The sequence below is a fragment of the Cydia amplana genome, chromosome 13, assembly GCF_948474715.1.
Source record: "Cydia amplana chromosome 13, ilCydAmpl1.1, whole genome shotgun sequence".
Taxonomy (NCBI): Eukaryota; Metazoa; Arthropoda; class Insecta; order Lepidoptera; family Tortricidae; genus Cydia; species Cydia amplana.
The window spans coordinates 17,101,308-17,128,030 of record NC_086081.1 but is presented as its reverse complement, the minus strand read 5'-3'; the positions used below and the strand labels follow the sequence as shown (position 1 = coordinate 17,128,030).

General features: G+C 36.8%; 1 protein-coding gene across 1 annotated transcript in view; it reads left to right on the top strand.

Annotated features, from left to right (window-relative positions):
* The window catches only part of LOC134653603 (interference hedgehog), a 58,583-nt gene that overhangs the window by 7,579 nt on the left and 24,281 nt on the right, over nt 1-26,723 (top strand). The window contains exons 2-3 of the mRNA XM_063509000.1: nt 13,393-13,442; nt 25,878-25,936. Coding sequence (XP_063365070.1) covers nt 13,393-13,442; nt 25,878-25,936 — 109 coding nt within the window. The remainder of the gene's footprint in view (nt 1-13,392; nt 13,443-25,877; nt 25,937-26,723) is intronic.

The window sequence follows — 26,723 nt, the reverse complement described above, 5'->3', positions numbered from 1 at the left end:
CCAAAATGACAATCGTTGGTAGAAAACGCCAACCGTCACTTAAATAATGTGTGTAGTCACGTGATTATAAGGACCCTGATGGAAAGCCACATCTGTCTATCAGGTTAGTTGTCTAAGTAACTTAGAATTCGAATATAACTCCATAATAATATTCAGATAGCAAACTCTGTCTGTGCGACTTGCCGCCATAATGTACAACGTATCCGAACATAAACAACATTAGAGACGCTGCCAATAATCTAAGTTAGTCCTGCAGATACGTTTACGACAGATCCGTAAATGTACAGTGAGACCTGGGTAAATGGAAAGTCAAGAGAGCGGGAAAATTTAAAGTTGACTTAAATTAAAAAACCGGCCAAGTGCGAGTCGGACTCGCGCACGGAGGGTTCCGTACCATCAACAAAAAATAGAACAAAACAAGCAAGAAAAAACAAGCAAAAAAACGGTCACCCGTCCAAGTACTGACCCCGCCCGACGTTGCTTAACTTCGGTCAAAAATCACGTTTGTAGTATGGGAGCCCCACTTACTCGTAAATCTTTATTTTATTCTGTTTTTAGTATTTGTTGTTATAGCGGCAACAGAGATACATCATCTGTGGAAATTTCAACTGTCTAGCTATCACGGTTCGTGAGATACAGCCTGGTGACAGACGGACGGACGGACGGACGGACGAACGGACGGACGGACGGATGGACGGACAGCGGAGTCTTAGTAATAGGGTCCCGTTTTTACCCTTTGGGTACGGAACCCTAAAAACGAGATTGGCTAGGTTATAAACATGAAATATTACAAATACAACTTGTATTTTATGAGGTGTGCAATAAAGAGTATTTGTATTGTATTGTATTGTCTTTTTTCCCAATATCGAGTACAAAGTTAATAAAGATAATTATAGAATATATAACCCCAACTCTTCCATTTCCTCCAACAACAATAGGTAAGTGTTTTTTGGGTCAGCCGCATTCGAGGGAAGCCTGTGCTGTCAAACTGGTTTAACTTGACAGACATTCAGACGTACTCATTTGAGTAACCACTGTTGAATTGAAGCTCGTATACAATCTCAGATTGGAAATTGTCTCCATTTTTTTAAGCAGTCGTGTTTTTAGGGTTCCGTAGCCAAATGGCAAAAAACGGAACCCTTATAGATTCGTCATGTCTGTCTGTCTGTCTGTCCGTCTGTCCGTCTGTCTGTCCGTCCGTATGTCACAGCCACTTTTCTCCGAAACTATAAGAACTATACTGTTGAAACTTGGTAAGTAGATGTATTCTGTGAACCGCATTAAGATTTTGACACAAAAATAGAAAAAAAACAATACATTTTTGGGGTTCCCCATACTTCGAACTGAAACTCAAAAATTTTTTTTTCATCAAACCCATACGTGTGGGGTATCTATGGATAGGTCTTCAAAAATGATATTGAGGTTTCTTATATCATTTTTTTCTAAACTGAATAGTTTGCGCGAGAGACACTTCCAAAGTGGTAAAATGTGTCCCCCCCCCCTGTAACTTCTAAAATAAGAGAATGATAAAACTAAAAAAAATATATGATGTACATTACCATGTAAACTTCCACCGAAAATTGGTTTGAACGAGATCTAGTAAGTAGTTTTTTTTTATACGTCATAAATCGCCTAAATACGGAACCCTTCATGGGCGAGTCCGACTCGCACTTGGCCGCTTTTTTACTTTTATAATAATAATTTTAACAATAAAGTTAAGTGTTACTAATGGAATATCTCTGGTTTGCTTTGCATAACATTAGTTGTACCTAAGCATTATAGTATACCATCCTACGTCCTATTTACCCCGGTTGCACTATATTTTCTGCGACGATAAACTTTAACAATTCGAGAACTCTGTATTTTGATCACGTCCCGATACAGTTATGCGCAGAATGCATATTGTACCTTTTGTTTGTTATGCAAATGTCGACATGTTAAAAAGTTCGCGCCGGCACGGCTGGCCCTTTCGCGACTGACTGTACAGTATTGTTTCCAGTACAGCTTCAAAATATTTATTTCAAATACCTCTTCACCCACTGAAAAGGAACTGTAGATAGAGCACCTTAATCTGCTTTTCCACTTAAGTTAAGCTTAACTATTTGGTGTATCTTACTTTATTTAAGTTTCTGTCTTTATTGAACAAAAACATGACAAACATGACAAAAAAAAACAATAAATAAAAACAACTTAAAATCACAATTAAACTAAATACAAACTAAAAACTATTCTAAAATAAAACTAAACTAAAACTAAATCTAAAAAAGGTCCCTGCGGCAAGGTCCCCAAGATGCTGGCTGCGTTACCCTGCTGAACTGCCAGACTGAAGCGTTGAGCGAGGTAACTGCCAGCTCTTGGGTCCACAGTTGCGTCCCTGAGTCTCTTTGAAAGGTCTCCAAAGAGACTCAGAGCGCCAGGACCCCACGGACTCAGGGTCTCGACGCCGAAAGGAATAAACCTGTATTCGGCACCGAGACCGCCATATTTCCCCACCTTTGCATTTTCGGCCGCCTCTGCAGCAGCTGCCGCCCTCACAGAAGTCACAGAGGTTCCGTGGAGATGTGACGGGGCCAGCGTGTCTACGCAGGTTGCATCCCACACTAGCACCCGTCCCATACTCCACGGAATCAAAGACATCCCGTCAGGTCTCTTGCCGTCACTTCTCAATTGCCGGTCGGCTCCAATAGAGCAGTTTCTGTTGACATAACGTCTGCGATCGATGCTATTAATTATTATTATTGATGCTGACTGTACAAGCTTTGGTTAGTTTTGGGCTAGGTGGATCTGTGTAAGGTTTTTCCCAAATATTTATTTATTGTTTTATTTATTTATTACAGCTTTATTTTCTACTAAACAATGGATTTTCAGTTTATAATCTTAACTATGTCTTTGTTATGTGGCCCCTCTAAGGGTAAAAGCCTCCTCAATTATATTCCACCTTTCCCTGTCCTTTATTTTATTTTACTAATTTTATTTATTGAACACAATGCAATGCAAGCCTACCGTTTCCGACGAATTCACTTACATGCTAGGAATAGATAAATTATCAAAAATAATAATGATACACATAAAGGTTCTGTCACACAGGCGCGTTTCCGGGCGGGGCGTGAGCGTTTTATATGTAAATGCGGCGCGCTCACGCCCCGCCCGGAAAACGCGCCAGTGTGACGGAACCTTAAGGATTAACATAGGTATATAAAAATCATGCGCATAAAAATGTCAAAACAAACACCCAGACGTACACACACAACACAAACACTTTGCCGTATACAGGGTGCTTCCTGTAACAAGAGCAATAAATTAAACCAAAGGCTGTACTCCTCAAACTGACCAACATTTGTTCAGCAACTTTTAAAAATTATGAATCCTTTAGACTTCCTCTTTTTCATACAAAATAAATATTGCCTTCAATGTACTTTGACATCAGTGTGTTTGACGTTGCTTGTCACGCTTTAAACATAACAAAATTTGCAATACATTGCGTCTTAGAATAAACTTTAAAGTGTAATAAAAATCAAAACATGAGTTATTTTGAAAAGTTGCTGAACAAATGTTGGTCAGTTTGAGGAGTACAGCCTACGGCTTATTCCTGACGTTTATTATGTCATCGGCCGATCTTTTCTCTTGACTTCCCCACTTTCTTTTGTCTTTATTTTATTTAACAAACTATTGCGTCTCTTAACCACCAGGCTGCGCCACTCTCTAATAGCTGTGGTCCTCAACTCTCACGGGATTATCTTCCCGGCTCATTGTAATAGAACCGATTCACGTCTGAATGGAAAAAGATAATGATTCCGTCGTAGAACGGACGCCATGCGGGCGGACTGAAGGCACTGCTGTTTAAATTTAATGCTCCGTGGAGGATTTTATACACTAAGATGTGGACTATATATTTGTGGTAGAAACTGCTTTTCAAGCAGCTCAGCAGCAGCATTAAAATTTTTGTATGGGATTTGTTTTTCGCTCCTAACTCCTAAAATACTTAATCAAAAAATCTAAAAAAGGTAAACGAAGTGGTAGCTATCAAATTGTGTAAACATACGTTCTATACTTAATGTTAAGGTGGTTCGACTAGGTTACTCAAAGCTTAACCCTCGCTAGATGGTGCCACTTTCGCAAAATTTCATGTTTAATTTTTTTATGGAATGGTCTTGGTATTTGTATACTTAAAAGTATGTTTAGCGAACTCTTTAAGTAAATATTGAACTATTAAAATAAACATTGAATACTTCATTGTGCAAAAACCACCCTTTAAAGTCGACGGAGTGTTGCTGTCATGCTTTTTCCTACTATAACTCACACATGCAAACAGTGTTTCCGTGATGCTTATAGTAGACAATTTCACACAACGTAAGTATACTGCAATAGCGTTACGGTATGTTCGTGGAAATACGTGCAAGAGGATTGGGGTTCAAGACTGGTGCGAGTAGGTAATTTCTTTTTGTTTATTTTTGTCCTTTTTGTGTTATCTTACCTTTAAACGAGCAATTATTATATATATATTTATTTATATATTTGGATGATATCAGAAACGGCTCTAACGATTTCGATGAAATTTGCTATAAGGGGTTTGATCTCTTAGCTAGGTCTGATCTGTGAGAAAACGCGCATTTTTGGGTTTTTATATGTTTTCTGAGCTTTGGTCGGTCTCCCAGATATTCAATCTCTTCTTCCTCGCGTGGGGTCCGCTTGGCAACTAATCCCAGAATTGGCATGGGCACTAGTTTTTACGAAAGCGACTGCCCTGACCTTCCAACCCAGAGAGTAAACTTATTGGGATTAGTCCGGTTTCCTCACATTGGTTTCTTTCACCGAAAAATAGGTATCGGTATATAAATAGGTTCCGGTAAATAGGTATCAAATGATATTTCGTACAAAAGTTCCGAAAAATCATTGGTACGACGGTACTAGCCGGGGTTAGAACCCGCGACCTCCGGATTGCAAGTCGCACGCTCTTTCCGCTAGGCCACCAGCGCTTCCCCCAGATATTCAGTATCATCATCATCACTATCACTACATAGTATAAAACAAAGTCGCTTTTCTGTCTGTCTGTCTGTATGCTTAGATCTTTAAAACTACGCAACGGATTTTGATGCGGTTTTTTTTAATAGATAGAGTGATTCAAGAGGAAGGTTTATGTATAATTTGTTAACCCGTGCGAAGCCGGGGCGGGTAGCTATTATCAATAAATTACATTATCAACGTTTTAAAAAAAAAATCAATACCTGATTTTCACAGATTATGATCTTTTTGGGTTCTTCAACCAACCAACCAACTCAGAATCACTAGCATATTCTTGTTGAATCCTGAAGCTAATATAAAAACTATGTCCCAAATATTTGTATAGAAGTTTTAGTTTCCGCTACGTCACGCAGGCTGGGAAACATTTTTGATACTAAAACCTGACGTGATGACCGACATTTTAGGATATCTTTTTATGCTAGGATGGAGAATACCTACTGACGATTCTTAGTAGAATAAGCCCAAGGAAGTCCAGTTTGTAAGTGTCAGGTATCAGTTTTTTTAAAGCGCTAATAGTTTGTTCTACAAGTAAAGCAATCCCTTACTGCCCAGCCTCTAATAAAGTAGTAGGTAATTGTAAAATAAAATAAAAGGAAAACATTTTTTTTTAATTCAAGTACCTACAGTACATTTTTTTATATTTGTTATCCGTAGTAGTCCCTGTACGAAAGAAATATAATATCATGAATCATGATAGAAAAAATATCTAATGTAATAGGAAGAAAGATGATGCAACAATATGGATTCTAATAAAGTTATAATCAAGTTATAATTTACATACCTGGTAGTAACTAGTAATAATTGTGTTTTTCATTCATAGACAAAATTCCATTATTTTCAACCACAGGAAATTTTATACATTTCTTTTTTATTGCTGTGAGGATGTCCTGATTGTAAAAATCAAAAAGATTAGGTAGAGTATAATTTCTAATTATCTTTGTAAAAATTAAACGAATACGCTTAGCCCATACTTAATCCATCGATTTTTGAAAATAAGAAAAATTAAATAAAAATAAAAAACACAACACGAAATTTAGGTGTAAAAAAAAAATACAAAAAGTTATGTCCCAGCATACAATGACTGGGGTTTGAACCGGGAACCTTCCGTTTGTAAGCAAAAAAGCGACTGTTTACAAAACGCGCCATGATAGTTCTTAGCTAAGCTGACGAACTTCGGGTACTTATTCAACAAAATCGGGTAGGTCAACAAAATTGCGCTAAACATGACGGCACTTCAAATTCGCGCCGTGGCACGGTGGGCTGGCCTTAGGCCATAACTCAAAAAAACGCATGTGGTATTTTTTGGTTTCCAATGACTGAATATTATTAGCTAATAAGTCTACTTTTATCAGGTATAAATAGATCCCGCATAACTAATTACTTTCATTCTCTAACAATCTTGAAAGTTAACGCAACTCCCGTTTGTACGCGCTCTCTTATCAAAGGCTCATTAAGTGAACGTCATTAGTAGTGAATTCCTGAGGCGATAGTGATTTTAGTGATTATTATTAAATATGGAGCTTAAAGAATCAGGTATGTTGTTTCATTTTATATACAAAGTATAACTTTTTCATTAAAAGTATATTTATAATAATAGGTCTACGAGGTAACAAAAAGTCATACAAACAGGATTAGAATATTTTGTTTACTTAAACTTCTAGTTATGTTCCCAATGAATTCTAACATCGAAAGTAGTATTGTTTTGAAGCTTGATATCTCTAAATTACCGGCCATAAAAGATTATATGCAGACGCTTGCGGGTTTGATAGTTAAAAGACTGCTACGCTTGGGTAAGCGAACGCGTAGCGGCTCTACGAAAATATTACGAATGACAATTCACCTTTTTTTTTCTTTTTTTCAGATGATATGTACATCGCATCATTTACAAGAGGATTTATATTCGAACAATGGCTACCTACGAGTGGTTCAGATATTGAAAGATGTCGTCAAGTGCTGCAATATTTAATACAAATGGTACCAAATGCAGAAAATGTGGATACAAGTAATTTGAATAACGTCATCAAGTATATTTGCAAACGAATCGTGGTTTTTTGGAAATCTTCTGGGAGAAAAAAGTGAAAGGTGCGGAACCATTTTGGAATGTATATCGTCTGGATACAAAATAAATGTACAAAAATTTCAGGAATATGCCGTAGAAACTGCAGAACAACTTTTGAATGCCTACAAATGGTATCCTTTGCCTGCTACCGTCCATAAAGTACTTTTGCATGGTGCAATTATAATAGAAAATGCTCTGGTACCTATTGGTGAACTTTCCGAAGAAGCTGCAGAATCAAACAATAAAAATATAAAGTTGTTTCGGCGTAACCATACAAGAAAAATGTCTCGAGATGTCACCAACTCAGACCTTATTCATAGGTTACTTCTGAACTCCGACCCATTCATCAGTTCCAGTAGGAGATTACCTCGCAAAAAGAAATCAACACTCTCCTTAGAAGCATTAAGTTTATTAGATTGTACAGAATAGCGTAGATTTGACTTTTACTTATACAATTTTACTTTTCGTTTTCCTTTATTCATTTTCTGTGTTAGGCCAAAAAAATATTGTTTTTGTTACTATTTTATTTACAAGATTTATTTAACCTTTGCATATATTTGTTCTTTAGCATATATTATACGAAATAAAAGTTTTTTTACTGATTTTCTGTTAATAAATAGTTATAAGTAACATACACATTTAAGGATTAATTCTACATGTATTAATCTGCATTTTTGGTTATTTTTTATTTACCTATGCTTGTCTGTTAGCATAATAGGTATATTATAATATTATACATAAACATATTTTATTAATGTATTAGTATTAAAATGTAAATAATGTTAATTAACATAGATATTTAAGAATTAACTTTTTTATTATTAAGAGAATGACTTTTTTGTTAGAATGTATGAATATATTTTGCATGCAATATACCCTAACACGTTTTTTTTTTAATATACTACATACATAATAATTGTATTTAAAGAAAAAGTAGAATAAATCAGGAAAAATCATATAATATTAGTTATGGCCGCCTTCCCTTGGCGCGCAGCCCACCGTGCGTGGTCAGCCCGGCAACGTCGGAAATGGTATGGCAACGTCGCAAATGTATCCGTACACGACATTTGTGACGCACACATACGTAAAATTGATGAAAAGTTAACTATGATTTTTGCATGATTTCTGTATGAAACATTGTTTTCCTATTCATTTAGCGAAAATGGATATTCGAAAGAAGATAAATGCGGAAATATTTATGTAGTAATAGTGTGTAGTTACTTAATGAAAGTCGATTGAATTTTGTATGAAAATCGAACCACCTTAATAGCCAGGGCTATAAGCGCGAAAATCGAAGTTCGCATATTGCGGGGATTTTTCTCTTTCACTCTCATTGAGACGTAATTAGAGTGACAGAGAAAAATGCCCGCAATTGACGAACTTCGATTTTTGCGGTTATAGCCCTGAGAGGAAAATAAGGACTACGTTTGTAGGTATGGAGAAGCGACCGACCCCTTTCTTCTAATTTAAGCGATATATTCTGTATCTGTACCATTATTTTATTGAGGTATGCAATAAAAAGTATAGTTATTCCCTACTGTACGGCGAAGGTTTATGGCAAACATCCGGCGAAGCTGTCAGCTGATACGCGGACGTTGTCAATTATTTCCCCATACATTAACATTTTATTAGAGCTGGAAGCTAGCGGGCAGGTGTCAGTCTAGAACGCGTACCGACATGGACTGACGACAGGTTTTGTGTTTGGACGTGTGTACATGACAATAGTAATATGCAAAATGTATAATGATCGAATTTAAACTGTCGTTTGTCATACATGGTCATACTAACATTAAGCTATTTTTACAGTATTTTTAATCACTCGCGCGACATATTTCGGAGAGCTCTCCATTTTCAAGCATTTTTGTGCTCGTCTGCGGTGGCTGGTGTAATCACCAGCCACCCTTAGCGCTTTTATTTTTCAGACGTCTTTTGTTTCTGAAAGAGCGTTGTCAAATAGATATTAACTCACATTTATAAAGACGGGTCTATCGCGAAATTTGTTTTATTACCTTTATTTACCGACGTTTCGACACAGGTTGACGTCAAATAAGTTGGCAACCCTTGAGTTAGAGCATTTAAAGACTTGTTCAGACGGCATTCATAGGCCTACGAGCTACGAGAAATCATTTCCAAGGAATCAATTAATGGTTTTCTATCGCTGACTCAAATGTCCGAACCAGAATCGTGTTGGAGAAAATAAATTAGGAATGGAGAAAAGACTTCGTGATTGAGTCATGGATTGGAAAATAAGGTGGTTTTATGACTGTGATGTAGTCATACTATAGTCATCAACAGATATTAAAGACCGAGGTGCTCACAAATATCCGAACACGTTTCTATTTTCAAGGCGTTAGAGCGTTTTCACATTGGGGGTCATCCATTAATTACACATCAGCATCACATGTTTAGGGGGGGAGGGAGTCTAGGAAATGTGACATGTTGTGACAGGGGGAGGGGGGAGCCGGGTGAGTGACAAACTTACTATGTCACGTCACTTTAACTTATTTAATTCGCTGTACAATTAAATAACAAGTTTTTGGAACGATAATCATTTTTATTAATTTAATTTTCTTTCCTAATCGGTTTTGGATTATAAAATTACTAATATTATTTTTTTCTAAAATATTTTGATAAATTATTAATAATAGGTACAACCTACTTCATTTGATTTGCCGATTTCGTTGAAAAAATGTGACGTCACGCCAGGGGGGAGGGGTATGCCAAATGTGACCAAGTGTGACAATGAGGGGAAGGGTTCAAAAAACCTAGAAATTCGTGTGATGTAATGAATGGATGACCCCTTGTCCGGCCCGATATCGGATGTTAGGTCCTACTTCCACAATGTCGGGATTGTCGATGTCGGCCCGCGGCGCGCGAAGACGTTGCACCCACAGAACAAATTAGAATGGCGATGCGAGCAGGGTACTTACGTGTCGCCGCCGGTTTTGAGCAAACGCTCGCATGCTACTCGCCCGCGCTAACCGAAAAACGAAGTAAACATGCCTTTTGCGCTCAATAACCTTCAGATTAAGAAGCCAGACATCAAATCTGTCTAAAGGAGTTAGGAGGCGTATCCATTCGCCACGCACACAAGTTTTTACTACCGTTGCGCGAGTGTTAGTAAATGTGGAGAGGAACGAGCGGCGGTTCCGATACTAACTGCGCGCGATAGCCATTCTAACCTCTTTAATATGTTCTGTGGTTGCACCGGTTTCATTATGACATCGTCAGGTGTTCGAAATTTTGTAATATTAACATTTCGGTATATGTAGATACCTACAGGTGAGTTGGCGTTGTCACCTGTTGTCAACATGTTGATGATGAATTGATGACCGCGCAAAAATTTAGGTAGGTACAGTCAACAGTACCTCTACCTACCTAAAAGAATATTTTATTTTCAAAAACTTGATTTGTTTTTCGGCACGGAATACTTGCATAGGTAATATTCAATCTGCGTGTACGTGAGCGATCTTTAAGGTCGTATCAAAACTAGATCATAACTGTAACAAGTTGCTTAATCAGAACCCGTCTCCTGGTTCATGATCAAAATATGTAGGTATGTGATGTACGTATAGATAGTGAGAAGAATTTAAATAGCGTATTTATTACAATGGAATATAAAATGGCTGCCATATTGTCTATTGACGCATTATACAATGTGTTCTGAATTAAGTGATCCGTTATTATTATTATGCATATGATCAAAATTGTTATCTGCCCTGTAAGATATACTGGTTGCGCTTTTGTTCATGTTGTACTTATAACGTGTATCGTGTCATGTCGTGTAAACATATTTTTGGAACGTTGGCTTGTAACGATGGTTGTGAACTCGACTATACCTATAGATATATAGGTAGGTACATATTCGTATACGTACTAGGTACACTATACAGTCGCCATCAGATATATCGGGGCGGACAAGGTGCTCAAAAATATCTGAACACTCACTCTAACGCTTTGACAATACAGGCGTGTTCAGATGTTTGTGAGCACTTTGGCCGCTCAGATATATCTGATGGCGACTGTACCAGTAGGTACCTATACATTGTAAGAATATTCTAAACAAGACTGCAACTTATAGTTATTTCGTTCACCGTAGTTTTGACTGGACGCGAAGCTAAAGGTTGTCGCACACACATATTTCAACACGTTACCACCTCGCTATATGTAAGTAAATGGTTCAATTTCAATTATTAAATTTATTCATAAAATTTACATGTAATACGTTCTAGAGAAGACTAAAACTTGCGGTCCAAAATACATATGAATTATTTGCATGTTTTTTTTTTTTATTCTTTGTTTTATTTTAGATATATTTAGGGTTGTTAGTTTTAATTTAGTATTATTCTTAGATGTATTTAGTTTATTTAAGTTATTTATTTGTCTTTTTACTGTTTTTTTTTTCATAGTAATAAAATTTTTATTTGCATAAGGATTTTAAATATTTTAATTTAAATGCGGATTTTTATAATCCATCAAATTTTATAAATAAATACGAAGATGACAATATTGTCAATCGTTGATAGAAAATGCCAATCGAAATTGAAATGTATGGAAATAGTCACGTAACTTCGTAGCGTCTGTCATGCCAATGGGCGTTTTTTTTTGTTGTCCTCTACACTTTTTTTTCAAATTTGGGATTTTTTATGTTATTTCTACTCAGAATCACGAGCTCTTTCTATCCTAATAGGAGAAAAAAAGTGTCCTAAGGTTTTTATTTCCATTACGTCACCATTTTTCATAGACTTTGTATGGCGGTCGCGGAATGGAAAGATCGAAAAATGTATGGACATTTTGGGACACTTTTTTTCTCCTATTAGGATAGAAACAGCTCGTGATTCTGAGTAGAAATAACATAAAAAATCCCAAATTTGAAAGAAAAGTGTAGGGGACAACAAAAAAAAACGCCCCGATACATTATTTCTATTCGGAGCGGCTAAGGTGCTCACAAATATCTGAACACGCCTCTATTGTCAGGGCGTTAGAGTGCGTTTAAGATATTGTTAACACCTTGGCCGCTCCGATATATCTGATGGCGACTGTACGATTGTAATCTTGGCTAGGCTGAGATGAAGTGAGCGTTAACCTTTAGTCGTGTTTTCCTATTGCACACGTACCGAGTCATTTAACAATAACAAGTTGGTTACTTTACCGTTACTTACTTATTATTAGTCCGTATTTAGACTTTGTTGTGTATATGGTCTGTTTTGGGCATACCTACTTTTAAAATGTGGGAGGAGGGGAGGAGTGGAATTCACTTCCTGCAAATCTATTCCCAATCCACTATAACTTGGATCTTTTTAAATCGAGAGTGAATGGACATCTAGTGAATGCAGTCTAGGATGGAACATGCTTACCTAAAGTAAGCATGTACCATCCTAGACTGCATCGGTACTTACCATCAGGTGAGATTGTGGTCAAATGCTTACCTATTTCTAATAAAAAAAAAAGTTCGCGTTAGTATTTTTTTTCATATGTATAAAGTTATAAATACTTAAATAGTTTATTTTGATATATTTTCGAGTCCGATTTCCATTACACTGTAGTGACTGTACACATTAATTTACACATATAGTAGTAGTGGTATAATACTATTCCAAATAAATAAATGAATAAATAATTTGGCACTGCGAATTTTAGTAAACACATCCCTTGATGAGACCCTTATAATTTAACTACTTACATACCATCAATATATCTACGGCCAAATCAAACAACTAGTACTTAATTATTTCCTGTATATCTATTGCCTATATTAATTTCAGTATATCGTTGTTAAATGTAAACTTATATTATGTTAGTAACATTAATAACTAGAACTAGGTATATAGCTTTATACTTACCTCATGTTACCTAAGAAAGAGCGGAGGCTCCCAACACAAGCAATTTTTGCTTACAGGGAGGCTCCATCCCTTATTAGCTTATACAGGATGCTTCCTGTAACAGGAGCAATAAATTAAACTAAAGGCTGCACTCCTCAAACTGACCAACATTTGTTCAGCAACTTTTAAAAATTATGTATCCTTTAGACTTCCTCTTTTTTACACAAAATAAATATTGCCTTCAATGTACGCTGACATCAGTGAAATATAACAAAATTTGCAATACATTGCGTCTTAGAATAAACTTTAAAGTGTAATAAAAATCAAAACACGAGTTATTTTCAAAAGTTGCTGAACAAATGTTGATCAGTTTGAGGAGTACAGCCTACAGTTTAATTTATTGCTCCTGTTACAGGAAACACCCTGTATACTTATCGTATAACTTACAAAAATATTTGTATTTGTATTGTATTGTATTTGTTGTTCCAGATCCCCGATGGAGTACGTGTTCCTGCTGGTGATCGGCTCCGCAGCTGCCGGTATGTAAATGCGTCCATAAAACGTTAAACGTTGCCCGAATTTTTAAATATTAACGGGGATTATTTATTAAGTCCCGCTTTGACAGACGCCCTTATTTTTTGGGGCTGCTTGCGAAAATATTTATTTTTCAGCTGTATAAGTATCCTTACCACGAGTTTGACACGGACATATTCGCTAGCTACTGCGTAAACTGAATCTCGCGCCGAATGATGAATACTTTCATGCAGAAATGTAACATATGTATACCTAAGTAAAAACAAAAACATTTACTTCATTTTTTAGGATTCCGTACCTTAAAAGGAAAACAACGGAACCCTTATAGGATCACTCGTGCGTCTGTCTGTCTGTCCGACCGCCTTTATCTCTGAAACTACTGGGTCTAAAATTTTGAAAAAAATACACAGAATAATTATTTACCTATTAGAAATGTGCAGTCAAGCGTGAGTCGCACTTAATGTGGAACCCTTGGAACGCGAGTCCGACTCGCACTTGGCCGGTTTTTTAATTAACCAAAAGAGACTTGAAGGAACTGTCATTCGACGCGATAGGTATAACTCACAATGCATCTCCCTCGTACTACATTGATGCAAGCGAGATGCACAGATGCGTTTGAGTTGATGCAGTCGCTAGCGCTAGCCAGAAATAATATTATTGACACAATTTATTTCTGCTTATTGTGAGCGTAGCCCGAAATTTGTTGAAAAACATATGACAATAGGCTCTACAGAATACACTGAATTATGCAAACACAACCTTATCTCCGACACGTAAGGTCGTAATTTCAGTAGAGCCTGTTCCTAGCCGGTCCTCACCTACAATAGTTTGTTCCACATTAGTGACGGCAACATTCGACAAAGTTTGCTTGTAATTTTGACCGGCAAGTTTGGATAAATAGTGCTTGAGGCGTCCCGTGTATGGGACTGGTGTTCTCAAACTGTAATAGTTATTTACGATACATGTGCGGGAAAGAGGAAATTCGAAACGAGTGGCGATAAATTAAAACACGACCGAAGGGAGTGTTTTAAATCGACACGAGTTGCGAATTACACGCACGCGTATCGTACAACGTTTTACAGTACATATGCCCCTTTAAATATTTGACATAGCAACGAAAAGTGCTTATTTACGCACTAGTGCGGGAAAGTAGCACCATATGTACTTACTGTAAACTTCTTTGTGGCCATGGGCTAGGGTTTTGGCACGGGCGTTTAGAATGAATTAGAGTAAACTAATTGTAATAAAATTATGAATGAAGTTATGTACTTTATACTCACATATTATAATGGTTTTAGCTGTCTTGGAATTGGGACCAAAACAAACGTCTGGTTTATGTTATGCGTCTTTGTATTTGGCATGTCCAGAATAAAGACCAATATACAATATACCCATCTAAAGACGAAGTCTTTAAAACCATAGCGTTAAGCTTCGCGTGTTTAATTTAATCCGCTTTCTACATTTACCTACGTGAAAAATGATTGTATAGTTGGTCAAGCCAAATTGTCAGTAAATAAAAACAAAAAAAAACTACAAGTACTCATCCTTTTCTTTTGGGTGCTACTACTAGTCTAAGACAAAAACAGTATGATTCTCTCTGTCTATGTTTGACAAACTATATTGTTACATATTTTTACAATTAGCGTTTGGTCAAAAATGAGCTAAATTTTCATCTATTTACTCATTGAACTATGTACTTGATAAGTTGATACTGATTCAAAGTTAATCCTAATAAAAATTTTGACAAATCCCTGACGAACCTAGTTCCAAGAACTAATCAAATCTATTCGTACAGTCTGTCATGCCCAAATCCAAACCTTCATCAAATATGATTCCAAAGCATACCAAAAATAGTACATTTTTTGTCCCAACTAGCCGCCGTCAATATGAGTTTACCAATAATAATATTTGTATGTGTGCGTAGCTACCTGCGATATCCGGGAGCCCGTCACGCCCCCACACAAAACAGACAAAAAATGACATATTATCACTTAACACCCCATCCACTACCGCTTGTCGAAACACGCACAATAACCTGAATTCTTCCAACGCCGCAATGAATTAGGAGCGCTCGTTAATCTCAAAGATAGGCATCCAGGAATTTATGTAATAGCTGGGCCTATGCACGGGACAGGTCCCATCAATTTGTTGGGTTTAAAAAGCAGATAATCATTCGACCAATTAACTTTAATGAGTAAACACATCTAGTTTGGGATGCTAACGCGTTTCTAGTTAAATTGAAAGATGGGGTTTGAGATTGGATGGTTTTCTGAGATGAAAATAAATAATTTGTTCAACAGTAAGTCTGACGGTTCGGTGGGTTATGTCGGTTAGGGTTCATTGCATTTCATCTTAATGCATGAGCAATTCTTGTTTGTTTATTTATTTATATATATATATTTCGGGGATCTCGAAAACGGCTCTAACGATTTCGATGAAATTGGCTATATGGGGGTTTTCGGGAGCGAAAAATCGATCTAGCTATGTCTTATCTCTGGGAAAACGCTAATTTTTGAGTTTTTATATGTTTTCCGAGCAAAGCTCGGTCTTCCAGATATTTTTGATTATGGGTATTGGATTTCGGAGAAGGATAATAATGTACTTAAGTAAATGTAATAAAATATTAGGACAAATCTACATTCTACCACAGAAAAAGTTATTAGTATTACCATATTCTACTACAAATCTACCTATCTTCAAATATTTTTAATGGTAATTAGTAGGGTTGCAAATAGAAAATAACCAAATGTGTTTTTTCAAATTTATGAAAAAAAAAAACATGAAAAAAAACCTGGCACCATGGTTTTTTTTCTAAATTAGGTTTTTTTTCAGATGAACAAAAATATGCCACAATAACGGTTTTTCGTGATTTATTTATATAAGTAACTTAAAACTAAGTACCTACATTAAAGTATGTCAGTACAGTATCCGGAATCCCTGAATTCCCCGATTATTTTTCACGGTTTTTTTTCATGTTTTTTTTTTCAAGTCAGAAAAAAAACCGTTTTTTTACAACCCTAGTAAGTAATTAGTAAATGCAGATTTGACAATGCAAAGAGAAGTAAACCCGGCAAAACGGCTTGTATCAAACAAAATGTTTCACAGAACCTATAAGATGTATAAGTAAATCGATTAAAATGGAATCCAGTAATTCCGGTCTTTGGGCGTAGGCACGAATAGCAGAATCGTCGAATCATATTATAGTTAACACTAATACTTAAAACATTAGATTTACGACCAAGATAGGCCGAATGCTCGGTATTAAATAGATTATTTTATTTGCGTGGGAACTACATATTTGAACTATTTCTCATTTTACTATCAAATAAATACGATGGTTACTTTATTTTATTTCGAACAAGGTTTTTTATGAAGAAGCTTTATTCAGGCCTTTTAATGATCGTCTACCGTTATGTGAATACCTATGATTATGAGATTTATGAGAATAGAAATCATTAGTCATCATACAACTAAGTTGTATTGTTGCTTGTTGTTTACCTCTGTCTTCATGTATTATTTGTGTTTCCATGTACATTGATTCTGAGGTTGTGCAATAAAGAGGATTTGACAAATCCCTGACGTATTGTATACCTAATATTTGTTGGTTTTTAGGGTTCCGTACCCAAAGGGTAAAAACGGGACCTTTATTACTAACACTCCACTGTCCGTCTGTCTGTCACCAGACTGTATCTCATGAAACGTGATAGCTAGACAGTTGAAATTTTACAGATGATGTATTTCTGTTGCCGCTATAACATTAAATACTAAAAAAAAGCGGCCAAGTGCGAGTCGGACTCGCCCATGAAGGGTTCCGTATTTAGGCGATTTATGACGTATAAAAAAAAACTACTTACTAGATCTCGTTCAAACCAATTTTCGGTGGAAGTTTACATGGTAATGTACATCATATATTTTTTTTAGTTTTATAATTCTCTTATTTTAGAAGTTACAGGGGGGGGGGGACACACATTTTACCACTTTGGAAGTGTCTCTCGCGCAAACTATTCAGTTTAGAAAAAAATGATATTAGAAACCTCAATATCATTTTTGAAGACCTATCCATAGATACCCCACACGTATGGGTATGATGAAAAAAAAAATTTTGAGTTTCAGTTCTAAGTATGGGGAACCCCAAAAATTTATTGTTTTTTTTCTATTTTTGTGTGAAAATCTTAATGCGGTTCACAGAATACATCTACTTACTAAGTTTCAACAGTATAGTTCTTATAGTTTCGGAGAAAAGTGGCTGTGACATACGGACGGACAGACAGACGGACAGACGGACAGACGGACAGACGGACAGACAGACAGACAGACAGACAGACAGTCATGACGAATCTATAAGGGTTCCGTTTTTTGCCATTTGGCTACGGAACCCTAAAAATACGGAACCCTCGGTGGGCGAGTCCGACTCGTACTCGTCCCGTTTTTAAGTAGCGATACGGCGCGGCGGCGGGGCTATTATTTTTATTGATGTATTATTGAAGTTATTGAACTTATTAATAGATATCGTTGGTAATAGGTTCGTAATAGGTATCGTTGAAGACGCTTGGCGAGCACGTCTCTTAAAACTACTCGTCGAATATTTTTCTTATCAGTCTTTGTATGCACTGCCTCGCTAATTGTCCTACAGAAACAGTGGGAAGCGTTCTCGGAAGGGACACATAAACATCTGCTTAAGACCCCGTGGGTTCAGGTTCTCTCATTCTCACTGAGCGTAAGCACAGAATAAGTAATACATAGTATTATCAATTTATCGTGCGTAAAGCTCGTGCGAGTTGGCGGTGCGCTGTGCGTGCCCGGTATCGCGGATATCATGTTATTTATTTATTTATTTATTTAGAAATTTAATTCATGCAACAAGGCCCATATTACAAATACCTTATAGACTAACATACATATGTATTTTATAAACTTAAAACTAAACACTAGTTATTTAGTCGATAAAACGGCGTGGCTCCGTTGCATCGGCTGCTCCTGTGACGGATTCGGCAGTTTGCCCCGGAACCTCCGAAACACGACACCCTTCGGCTAGAAGTCGGCGCACTCGATGGTCCCCTGCAGCAGTTGCGGCACGCGCACCACAAAAGAGTTGAAGTGCTCGTAGTGGCGCGATCGAAGCGGGAACACCCTCAGCGTGTAACCGGTCTTCTGGTGCACATACTCCACCACTTCAGCAGCCGTGGCGGTGTAATGCAAGCGCGATACGTACAGCGCCTCTCGGTGTAGCAACCCGCAAGCCAGAATCAGCCGGTTCGGCGGTACCACACTGAGTCTTACGAGGCGCCGTGCGCGCCTTCTTCTTTCTTGATACCAGTGTGAAATCCTCATCCACACTGGCAACAGGGAGCTTCTCCTTGCGAGCCGCTCGCTCTTCAGTACCCTTTACAGGTACACTAACCCGGTTATTGACTTATTTGAATTTTTCATAAGTTTTAACAAAAAAAGTTATCGATTAGTTGTATAAAAGATAAAATTGCGCATTTTTAGAAGCAATATTATTAGTTGTTGTGCAAAAATTGTTACAAATTTTTAAGGTGCGTAAATTTTTGGCAACCGTATTGTGAAGGAAGAAAAAAAAAACGCTACAATTTTTCACCTACAGCAACTTAAGCCGTATCTATTCACAAAAAAACTGTCTTGTCTATGAGCTTCTTCCCTATTATAACTTGACATTCCTATTATAATTGAAATGTTATAGCATTATATGCGAAGTACTTATACTGGTCTGTCTGAATTGTATCTCGGTAAGCTTAGTGAATAGTTGTTCAATAATGTGTTTAATAATTCTCGCTGCATCGCCATTCCTGAACGTATCATTCAAAAAGCAATAATTAAAATAATGTTCTTGAATGTTTAATTATACTTTACCTATTTTAGTTCAACAGGTTTCTTAGAAAGCCCTATAATTTATTGTTTCGACTTTTAAACAATTAAATGAGAATATTGGCTAGTAGGTACCTTAATAGTTTCGTTTTGTTTTAGACGTCCTAATTTGGCATTATTGTTCAACCTTAGTCAAGTAATAAAACGATTTCTAATTGGTAGACTGATGTTGTTATTTAGTTGAAAAGTTTAGGTATTGTTCTTGTTATTGTGTCGAAATCTTGATTAAATGTTGAGAAATACGAGTAAAATATCCTTTGAAACGAAATTAATTAAGCTAGGGTGACTAAAGGTCCAAAGTTTTGTATGCATCACGTAAAAATAAAATAAATAAGCAGGGCGAGCTGTTGGGGAGTAACGACCCCACGGACCCGAGTGCTCCAGGGAGTCGGTCAGGGTCTCCGTCTCCGGCGTGTCTCCGTCGGTCGGAGTGGACCCCAAGGGGACCCGCAGGACCCTCGGCTCTGGCTTGCCTTCATTGGCCGTCCAGAGAGGAGTCGTTAGAGCTATATGCTCCAGGGGTGGAAGTGAAATTTGCGTAAGCGCAAGTTGGCACAGTGGCTGTTTACAGTCACTGGGTAGAAAGCGGTGTACACCTCTCGACACCCCTGAGCCGCTCACACCGATGTTGCCCCTGGTCGTCTTCGCGACGGCAGTTTCAGGGGCCCATCTAGTGCGCGGCAAGTCACCACCTGCCTCGATAACTTGTGTAAACCTTGTTATGGCAGGTGTCCGTACGTCTTTGCAATAGCCCAGTCTCATAGTCCACCCAAACTTCAATCCATAGACCGGTATTCTGTTCACTTTTTTTCTACAATAGTCCCAATGCCTGCTGAGACCAGTTCATGGGTGTCTATTGTTGCACCTGTAAACGGGTCCCAGCAGGCGTTCTACATGACATTAAAGCTCTCCAAAGGGCCTCTACGTGATGGATCTATATCCCCACGCAAGCCTATCAAAAAACCGGGATTTATAGGTCCGTGATCCCAGAAAAGGAGATACAAATAAATAAAAATAAATTTCATTTAATTATTTTAACATCATCCAGACACAAATTATATCCAATGAAACTTAAACTTACTCGGTAATAAAAATAACTGGAATAAGATTTAATCTTACCTATTCTTAATAAATATTTAGTTTTAAGTGAACTTAAAGCTTAATATTTATTAGTAATTTATTATAAGTACCTACTTAGTTACTTATACATATTACATATTTATAATTATTATTTAAGTAAGAGTACCAGCCTCTAAGCAAGTTTACTTATTTATCTATGTCCATAGCAACCGCAGGCGAAACAAGTGCCAATTTAAGCATCTAATAAAACGCGTGGGGCCAATACGGAGGCCAATTCGACCGTACGCTGACATCAGGCCCCAATTTCACCACGCCGACATTTGTCAGTGACATATGTCGGGTGACAATTGTCAAGTGACAGGTGACAAGTGACAACTTCGTAAACTGTTTTTGTATAGAAGTGCTTATAAACATGACAGGCATTTAGTTACAATTGTCCAATTGACAATGATTTGGTGAAACAAGAGTAGTTTTTATAAGTCGACATATTTGTCAATTTGTCGGTAATTCTTGACATGAGATCGGAGCTGTGTCAGGCTTGGGTGACAATTGTAGTGTTTTCGTTGTTAGCAAACCCCGTTATCATTGTTGCAGTTCATTGAAAATAAACGCTGGCAAAACTGTGTACCCTAAATTCGCCTTTAGGGTACAAATAAAAATCGCTTTAAATCGCTTTTAAATTCTTCTTAACTAGCATTAAATCATAATTCCATTATAAATTGTAATTGTTGCCTATGAAGGCGTTTAGTAATTCAACATTTAGGATTTGGAATAAGTCTCAGTATAGTTTTCATAATTAAAAAAATTTATAATGCGAAGTTGGGGACCGGTAGCGAAATTAGGTATGTTTAGGTAGGTATTGTTTTTTTAATAATTTACTTAGGCGAAGTTGGGCACTAACAGTAAAGTTAGGGTTTTGGTTAGTTAGAAAATGAATCTCCGCGAAAGCAATAGTGGTGATATTCTTATACAAGGGAATATATAAAGTACGAATAGATTCCTACTTTGACGTCACTGACTTTGCATTTGCAAAGCAATTACTTAAAACAAACAAAAAAATAATGCTTTGACGCCTTGTGAACAAATAATGTAGGTATACGCTGCATTAAATGGGGTCGGGACACAGATGGGATCTCAATCAATATCATGTTAGTGATGACAACACGGCACATCGAAAGCAATTAACGATCTCTTGTGAAGAATTGACAAATATGTCGACTAGTAAACATTACCCTTGTTTCACAAAATAATTGTCATTAAATTTAAGATGGACAATTGTACTAAACTACCTGTCATGTTTATATGAAGTTCTATACAAAACAATTTACGAAATTGTCATCTGTCACCTGTCACTTGACAATTGTCACTCGACATATGTCACTGACAAATGTCGGCATGGTGAAACAAAGGTCTGTCATTTTTTTGACAATTGTCGTACCTGTCAGCTTGGTGAAATAGGGGCCTGAATGATGCCATTTAGCTATCATGCGTCTCGCTTGCGCCAGTACATGTACAAACAAGTACGAGCGAAATGCATGATAACTGAATGACATCATTTGGATGTTATTCTGATGCCAGTGTACGTTCGAATAGGCCTGACGGTCACACGCCACTTAGCAAGTCGAGTATCAAGTACTGGTGCAGTAAATGTAAATTTACGTTCTATACATATATTCCAATCGACTATGCCTGTGTGAAAGATTGAAGTAAAATTTTAATTGTACTTTGTCTTCATTGTTCTTAAATTAATATGTGAGCGACACGACATGACACGGACAATGTCCATCGCTCGTTCGCTGGCAGTTTTGTAGAAAAATATAAAACGCCCAAAAGGGCGGGGAAATAGAGAAAAAAATTGGTCCACTTAATTTTTCTGTAGGTGCCTATTTTAGAGCTACATCCATGAGGCCAATTCGAACTTTGATGACATAGCTGGGAGACAAAGCTCGGAAAAAATATAAATAGGTACTCGCTAGATCGATTTTTCCCCCTCGAAAACCCCTATATAACAAATTTCATCGGAATCGTTAGAGCCGCTTCCTAGATCCCCGAAATATATGCATTAAATAATTTAAATATACAAGAATTGCTCCTTTAAATGCAGATTTGATAGACTTGTGTTAGCTATACAGCTTGTGACTTGGTATAGCTAATGAAATAAGTATTCAACCTAGATTTCGGTCGGAATACGTTCCCGGACCTGAGTGGTTAGGTACTTGTTGGACACTCCATAATGTGTGTCTAGTGTACCTAGAGTACCTACTCTCTGTTATTTTATCGCGTATATAAAGTTACAAGGGAGTTGTGGTATTTACATACCAACGCTCAAGAGACTAGTACCTGGTATCTAATTTACCAAGAATTACAAATTACAAGTGACAGCGTAAAGGGGCACTTGAAAATGGAAAATTAAATGGAATGGAATGGAAAATGGAATGTTCAAGTTTATTCAACGATTAAGAAGTCATGATGCGACTAAGTGATATGATATCCCTGGTGTTTAAAACGTTCAAAGTGAATAAACAAGACCAAGTGCGTCTTATCTTACCTACCAAGACATACTTAGAAATAAGGAATCCCCAAAGATGGTCAAGACAATAAAAATAAAAGTGTTTCCATCTGCATGCGATGACCAAATCTCAAAATATCTCAAAAATGTCTATAAAATGAACGAACGTGCATTTTATGACTCACGCATATATGACCAATAATTTTGATGGGAAGCAAAAAACAAAAAGTATTCTTACAACTCAATTTGACGCGCCAGATCAAAATCAAACTTAGGATTAATAGATTAAGGTTTAAATTTCATTATCCCAAAGACATCAAGATTTTCATGAACTGTTTTGATTTTGGTCGTACCACGGATCGTACATACCTACCTACCGTACCTACTGGCAATGACTTGAGGCCAATTCGAACGTACCTATACTGACATCAGAATGATATTTGATACATGTTATTTATATATGTAGTTAAATATCGTCAATTTCGCTCGTACTCGTCCGTACATGTATTGGTGCGGGCGAGACGCACGATTTGGTTTCAATTTTCAATCGATCTTTGTATATTAAAATACATGACAGCCTGGCTTTTTGTAGAATAAAAGGGCCAGTTCGTGTATTAGTTTTATGCGATCTGATTCCGATACGATAATGATCAGTCAGTGTCAAAAGTGACGTTTTTGGTTGAAGAAATGTCACTTTTGACACTGACAGATCAATATCGTATCAGAATCAAATCGCACAACTAAAACTAGAATTGGCTCGAAAGATGCGTCACCAGCAGGTTCTTTAGTTGGAATAATTTAAGAGGAACACAAATTTAAAAACGACCATCACGATTTAAGTCATCCCGCCAAGACTTTAAAGTAAATTTTCGAACTGATTTAAATTTAAACCATAACAATGCACGGAGGACGACAGACTCTTTTTATTTTAAAGTATTGGCATGCAAATAAAACTTGCTGTGGTGCACAGGAATTTTAACTGTATTACTAAAGTGATAGCCAATATATTCCTGTAGCGAATTAAATAGATCATTAGCGAGCAGACCGCATTTATGCCCGTATCCAGTTAATCAGTTCTACTTATAGGTCACTTGATATAAGAAGATACAATACAATACAAACTAACCCAATAACCAGTACAGTACCTACATTAAGTACATAAGTAGGTATGGGCTGGGCCAGCCAGAGTGAACAGAACAAAGTGTGAAAGTGTTATTATATATTAGTTTGGGCCGCCTCTAACGAAACTTTGTTTTAATTATCAATTTTTAAAAATTGCATAGTTCCCATGAAATTTCTTGGTATTTTTTTGCACGTTTATTAATACTATACCTACGTACTTTCTTACAGTTTCTATGACACTTGAAATATGCCTACTCATGGATAAATTTAGAGGAGCGCAAAAAAGGTTTTTTAATAAATGGATTACAGCACGTAAAGTACCTAATTTCAAAATTAATACCTAATTAAACTTTTTTTTTTACGTTCCTCTAAATTTGTCCATGAGTGTAGAAGCCAATGAGATGAGTGAAGTAAACATTAAATGAAGAAGTCGTCAACAGTCTAATCTAGCTGCCAACATACTGCCGTATTCGAACTTCAAGATATTCACAAGAGACGACACGTACTAGATCCATTCTAGATACGTTATAGTTTAGATTTCAACTAGTTCTCTTTTGCAGCGCAATTCGGGCAACCAATGTCACTTTTACGATAGATCGTGTTAGATATTTATTATATGTGAATTAGATCTCTAAGATAAATTAAAACTTTATTTATATTATACAAAAGGTTAATGGTATATAAAATATCATACAAAAATAACTTAAATCTCTAAGTAATATCTTGTGGAAATCGTTCAAGAGTATCTGCAGAATCGCGGAAATGTCAAATTTGACAGGTTAGATCTTAAAGATATCGTTATCGTAACTTGGCGATGTCTAATAGATGTCTATTACAAAATCCGAATCGGGCCCCTAGCCAAGGCTACAATCGCTATCGCTTCGAAAACGAAACGCTTTGTACCTATCTATCACTCTTCCATGCTCGTATTAGGGCGACAGTGACAGTTGAGTTTCGATCGCTATGAAGCGTAAGCGATTGGCATCTTGGCTACGCGGCCTGAACGGGAACTTTCGAAGTGGAAACATGCATGAGTATTTTTCTGACGAAAGTTTCCATAAAAAAGAAAAATCCAGATATTTTGAGAATGTTCTTGTTACTAATGAAAGTCCGATTGCTCTCGCTCGCGTTCGATCCGATACAAATGTTAATTATTGTGATAAGTTGTGTGCAAAGCATGTGCCACTGTATGATAACTTCATTTTGCGTCTGGAAAATCTAGTGTTGGGTAACAAAGGATATCTAGTTAGACATATTATTAAGGAAGTTATCCCCAACTTGAAAATGTATTATATATACATTTTCGAAAAACTCACTTAATAATAATAATAATGTCAAGGGCCAGATGCAGAAGGCGGTGATCTTGGACACGGCGCGGATAGTCCGCCGGTTCCTCTCTCTGCGGCCCTGACCACCGGTAGCTTGGGCCCTGCCCCGCTGCCGGCGGCATTCTAGGTTAGGTTTTTTATAATGTGTTTATATGTATTTTTTATTGTTTTGTAAGTGTTTTTATATTTTACTTTTATATTCATATTATAAATAACCTAACGTAAGAGGAAAGATAAATAAAGGAATAATAATAAAGCCAATTTATTTCCAATCAACAATTTGTTTTTTTTACATGCATTTTGATTAAATTACAAAAACTCACTTAAAAGTAATTATTGTAGGTATGGGTTTTTATCCCGTATGGTGCAAGCACTAATGAGTATACGTATTTTCATTGACTATTTTTTATTGTTTCTATTCATTTTAAAACTTCCTATATACTTACACAAACGTAACCGGACTTTTCCGATTTTCATAACCAGCAGTTTCTTTTAATTCTTTATTTTTTTTACAGAACTGGAATGGAAGTTCACAAAATTTCCTGAGCCTGTGACAGCGCCAGTTGGAGATGTGGTATAAATTTATTTATATTTGGGTAGCACATTTTTTTAAATCTATGTAAGAAGGAATCAGAACAATAGTTATAAGATGTCACAGCGATACGATATCGATCTGTCAGTGTCAAAAATGACGTTTTTGGTTGAAGAAGAAGCGAAGTCTGGCACTGACAGATCGGTATCGTATCGCTGATATCTTATAAGCATTGTTCGAATTGTGCAGCAGATATGCGCTGCATAGAGTCACTCACAATGGGTCTCATAAGAATGCGAACAGTATTTTGCATAAAATACTAATGTCAACGATCGTACAACGTATTGTTATTTTTGCAAGATTGACAAGGAACGCAGTGTTGCCGCAGGGACAGTAGTATTATACATAGTCAGCAAAAGTAACGGATCCAGACTACGCGTTAATAGTATTTTATGCGACCGTTGTTTAAGAGAGGTCAAAATAGGCGAGTGGCGTGAGTAACAATTTGAGACGAAGTCGAAAATTGTTAAAAAAGACGCCACGAGTATTTTTTGACTCAGTTAAACAACGTTGCATACAATACTTTTTCTACGACCAAGCACTTATTTGTCAGAGATGACATTTAAAATAAGGTTGGCAACACTGTATTTCATTCAATATTTTTTAAGCGATATGGCGATTTTACGATACTTCGTGTAATGACCACAGTATCGTAAAATCGCCAAAAAGATACTGCGTGTATGCACAAATTCTTTTTTGGGGAATAGACTTTAGACTTGTCTTGACAACTATAAAGTAGGGTTTTAAAGGTGTGTGCAGACCCTTTAAA